Raw genomic sequence first — 4,713 nt, 5'->3', positions numbered from 1 at the left:
ACTAAACCAACACCAAATACTGCACCAAGGGTACATCAAGCAGCTCCAAGACCAAGCACCCCACCTGCCAATTATGCAAAGATCCATGTCGACGCAGCGGTTCGCACCGACAGAGGCGGGCCGGCAGCAGCTATATGCCGGAACACCCAAGGAGCCTACCTAGGCAGCTTAGCTCTGATAATTGCTGGCGTTTGTGACCCAGCAACACTAGAAGCCATCGCATGTAGGGAAGCAATTGCCTTGGCCCAAGATCTTGGTCTACATCGATTCATTGTTTCCTCTGATTGCAGGCAAGTCATCGAGGATATTTCCAAAGGGAGCCAGGGTCCATATGGAGCTATTGTGGCGGAGATCAAGACTAGAGCCATTCCTTTTTCTTGTAATTTCATTTTTGAAAGTCTGGTAGTTAATGTAGAAGCTCATAAACTAGCAAGATTTGCTCTTTCCCTTTCGAAGGGACGTCATGTGTGGCTTGGCCAACCCCATGACCAAGTTTGTATCCCACCTCGTGTGGACTTTGATTAATAAATTGGCTTTCCCCTAAAAAAAAGCTCATGCGACTAAAGGCTTTTCTCTAAAATAAAAAAAATGCGACTAAAGGCTTTGTGAGATTGTCTCAAGAAAAAAAGGTTTCTCATGAAAAGGAAGGAGGGCACCGCTAGGGATCAGACTACTGATCCTAGCGCCCCATCAGACCAGCATGGACCAGCCTACCACCGTTAGATTTGAGAGAACCTAGCAAGTTAATTACAAGTTTATTAGTGCTCAGGACGTGGACCTTCTATTCTGCTTCCATATAAATGCACCGTGCCTATTGCTTCCTATTGGTAACTGCAACCTTGAATTATGCCTATGCTTCAGTAGTTTTGGTAAGGGCATGTACAATGGTGCTATCTTAGGAGTGTCACGTAGGATAAATAATGAGGTGGAGGAGAGAGAACTCATAAGAAAAGGCTTGTCTTCTCTTATTTAAGATAAGACAAGAGATGATATCTTAGCACAATATGTGTCACCATGTTTTTAGGAATAACTAGTTATGAAGATAAGGCTAAGAAATGACCCATTGTAGACATCTTTTTGTGTCATCTCTTAATTACATGCAAGATCTAAGATAAAACTATCTTATCAACCATTGTACATGCCCTAACTGCACCCTTGAATCACGCCTATGCTTCAGTAGTAGTTTTTCAGTTTACTTGTAATTTTGTTGCTTCACATGAAAATAGCGGTGCAACATATATGGATTCGTACAAACTTTAAATTATGCACCCATAAAAAAACTTTATATTATGCAACAAATATAAAAGATCATCTTTCGACATTTGTGCCTTTGTGTTATGTACGCAGTTCATTACTTGCTTCCTACATAGTTTTGTGAAGCTTCATAAGTTTTCATTAGGTGCTTCTTCAACAAATAATAAAATAAACAAAACATGCTGAAAAATTCTTTCCATTCTCTGCTTCAATAGTAAACCAACGTGTATGCACATGCTCATGTTATTTGCTTCCTGATTATCTCTATATTGCTTCAACCTTAAGCATCATTGCATGGTAAAAAAACAAAAACAAAAAGCTGGAGTCCGGTGCGCACACACACACACCAACGGATGTTCTTGCCTGGAAGTAGCGCTGCATTTTGTCTCGTTAGGCACCCACCAATCGTGCTGGGTTTATAAAACTCGGCATGTCGCTGTCCCGTGGTCGGCAACGCGACTATGGTTCCATCGCCAAGATCATGGCAGCGAAGTGGTCAAGCTGTTCGACGTGTTGTGTCACCATTTTTTCAGACTTCAGAGAGTAACATATATCATGGTGGCCCGGCTTCTGAGCAAGCAGTGGACAGTTGACATGTTCTTGCCGGACCGAGTGAAAGTGAGCAGTACAAGTAAGCGCGTTGTGACATGCAGACGCGTTGGAGATGGTGGAAAAAGAACAGGAGATCAAAATGTTCAGATGAAGGACGTGCGTGCCAGCAACTAGGAAGACAGCTGCTATGCATCGAGGTTCAGTAGCGACCAAGAGATTTATTCTTTCTATAATTTACTATAGTATTTTTCATCTCACTGTCGTAACTTATAACAGATGATCTGAACATTATGCACACTAGCATCTGGAAAAGAAGAGGAAGAAAAATAAAAGAATGGGTAGACTGAACAACAAAGAATGTGATGAGATGATGGTCTTCAGGCGTCCTGGGAGTAGAAGTCGATGATGTCCTGGAGGTCGGGCTGGAGAAGGGAGACGGCGGAGCGGTCGTGGCAGCCGGCGAGCCAGAGGATGTGCTCGAAGAGGATGGCGTCCACGTCCACGAAGAGGGCCTTGCCCCTGCGCTCCTCCTTCCTGGCCGCCGTCTCCAGGAGCACCCGGAACGGGTAGGTGTCGAGCACCAGCTGGTCCACCGCGAACACCCGCCGCTCCTTCCCGACCACCACCGTCACCGTCGCCGGGGGCGGGGGCGGGCCGGCGGCCTCCTGGTCGCCGTCGAGGGAGTGGTACCCGAGGCGGTAGGCGGACGCGGTCGACGGCCGCCGGAGGAAGATGCAGCAGCCGGCCATGGCGAGTGCTTCTTTCTTGGACGACTCCTGTGCTTCTGTGGACGCGTTGGGGGTGGGCGTGGGAGTGGGTTCCGTGGGAGGGCGCGGCGAGGTGGTTTATACTGGGAGACGGGATCGTGGGCGGGTCGAGCCGTTGGAGGTTGGAGCTGGGTGTCTCGGGGTAGCCGTTGGACCGGGCCAGGCGGCGCAGGACAGGGGGTCATGGAAAGGGACAGGCGGGGGCCGCGTCCTGGACCAGCTCCCTCTGTCCGCCACTCGTCCGTGTTTCTCTATCCTTCTTCCTTTTTCCTCTTCTCCGTCGATCTCGTCTCTGACTTGGCCCCGCCGGCTGGAGAGCTCACCGTGATAACTCGTCAAGTGGTTGTCGAGACGTGTAGGCTGTGGAGACACGCGGTGTTTGCGCTGGGACGGAGTGGTGGGCTGTTCGTCACGGCCACACGGGCACGACGATGCCGAGCGCGTGGCCGTGGGTTGTGACGATTGTGACGTGCCCCCGTTGCGCGTTGCATCGCCATCGCGCGCGCCCGAGTACGCGGTGCGGATAACACGCCTTCACATGTTCAGTTTAATGCTACAACTTTAAAAATACGGAATTATAGTCACTTAGCTTGATTTAAGCATGCAGATACGATCATAAAACGCGTATGCAGACGTATCTGTGTGTAGGGCTCTATCTGTCAATGAGTGATGGCACACATTTTTGCACAAAGCACCTTCGTATTTTCTTGCGGTAAAAGCTGAACACTTCCACACATTTTTGCACACACTCGTATTTTTTATGGGACTGTCTATTTAACATCCGACTGAAGTTTAATTAAGCTTCAGTCGAATTTTTGTACGTCCATGTACCTGCCGCGTTGTATGTCTTTTCTTCATGATGATCTATTGTCACGCCTGGGCCTTATCCGTACGCACGTTTACCGGGTGGCCAAACGAATTCGACCGGCCGGACTAGTCCCGCTACAAAAACAAAAAAAACATAAACGAGGGGCAGGGGAAGCCTACATGCTCAACATCTGAGAAACACCTGAACCAATGGGGCCAAAAAAAAAGCCTGCAAGCCTGTTCATAATTGCCAGAGTCAAAGGGGCAAAAAGACCAAAAAAGACATCTACATTTATGTACTTCTCACAAAAGCACAAGGTAAAAACAGCTCTAAAAAAACACAAGGTCAAAAGAGATCTCACTGCAAGAACAGCAGAATAGAAATCACACTGTAACAAAAAAATAGAAATTACACTGCAAGTTCTATTGTAGGAGTATATATAGAATTACATTGAACCGGAATATAAATTACAGTGAACAGGAATAGAAATTACACTGTAAGTTCAGTGTGTTAAAACTGAAACTACTGTATATACAAAATTACACTGAACCAGAATAGAAATTACAGTGAATGAGAATAGAAATTACACTGTAAGTTGTATGAGCTAACACTGACACTACTGTAAATATATAACTACAGTAAACAAGAATGGAAATTACAGTGAACGAGAATGTAAATTACACTGTAAGTTCAACGAGTTAACACTAAAACTATTGTATATATGTAATTACATTAAACCACAGTCGAAATTACAGTGAACCAGGAATGGAAACTACAGTTAACACTGGAACACATACCGAAAACTGCATCATGGTTATTTTGAAAAAAGTGCATCTGCTAACACATACAAAACACAAATTCAAAGCTTGATTTTTTTTTGAACCGGGCATTACCCCTTTCCATTAACCAAATAACGGAAATACAACAGTCTTAGAACACTAGAAAAGGAGACGGGAAAGGGGAAAGCGAGTTCAACGCATCGCCGAGAAACCCACCACAGGAACTCGCCTACGAGACACCTGCTGTGGGGCGAAAACCCGACGACACCTACAGTTCTCAACAACCAACGCACACCGGCAACATATTATGCAAAGTACACGACTCATCAGGCCACATCCTCGCGCAGGAGTGAACACAAAAGCAGCCCTGTCCTCCTGGACCAGGGGAGAGTAGATGGAGGTTGAGGACGCGCTCCATCAAGTTGTCGCCGAATCTTCTGTCGCAGCGGCACAGATCATCATCATGTTGCTTGTGCTGCTCCTCAGCATTTGTGACTCACGCTCCATCGCCTCACGGTCTGCCCCCTTCAAGAGACCTGCCCAGTAGGTGATG

General features: G+C 46.7%; 1 protein-coding gene across 1 annotated transcript; it reads right to left on the bottom strand.

Moving 5' to 3' along the window:
* Positions 1-1,948: 1,948 nt before the first annotated feature.
* LOC119284602 lies at positions 1,949-2,644 on the bottom strand. Its single transcript, XM_037563739.1, has one exon. The coding sequence runs from the start codon at positions 2,553-2,555 to the stop codon at positions 2,184-2,186; it is 372 nt and encodes a 123-aa protein (XP_037419636.1). The 5' UTR covers positions 2,556-2,644; the 3' UTR covers positions 1,949-2,183.
* Positions 2,645-4,713: the final 2,069 nt, after the last annotated feature.

The sequence above is a fragment of the Triticum dicoccoides genome, chromosome 4A (assembly GCF_002162155.2).
Source record: "Triticum dicoccoides isolate Atlit2015 ecotype Zavitan chromosome 4A, WEW_v2.0, whole genome shotgun sequence".
NCBI classification, from domain to species: Eukaryota; Viridiplantae; Streptophyta; class Magnoliopsida; order Poales; family Poaceae; genus Triticum; species Triticum dicoccoides.
The sequence above is the reverse complement of the archived record's forward strand: the minus strand, read 5'-3'. Positions and strand labels throughout refer to the sequence as shown.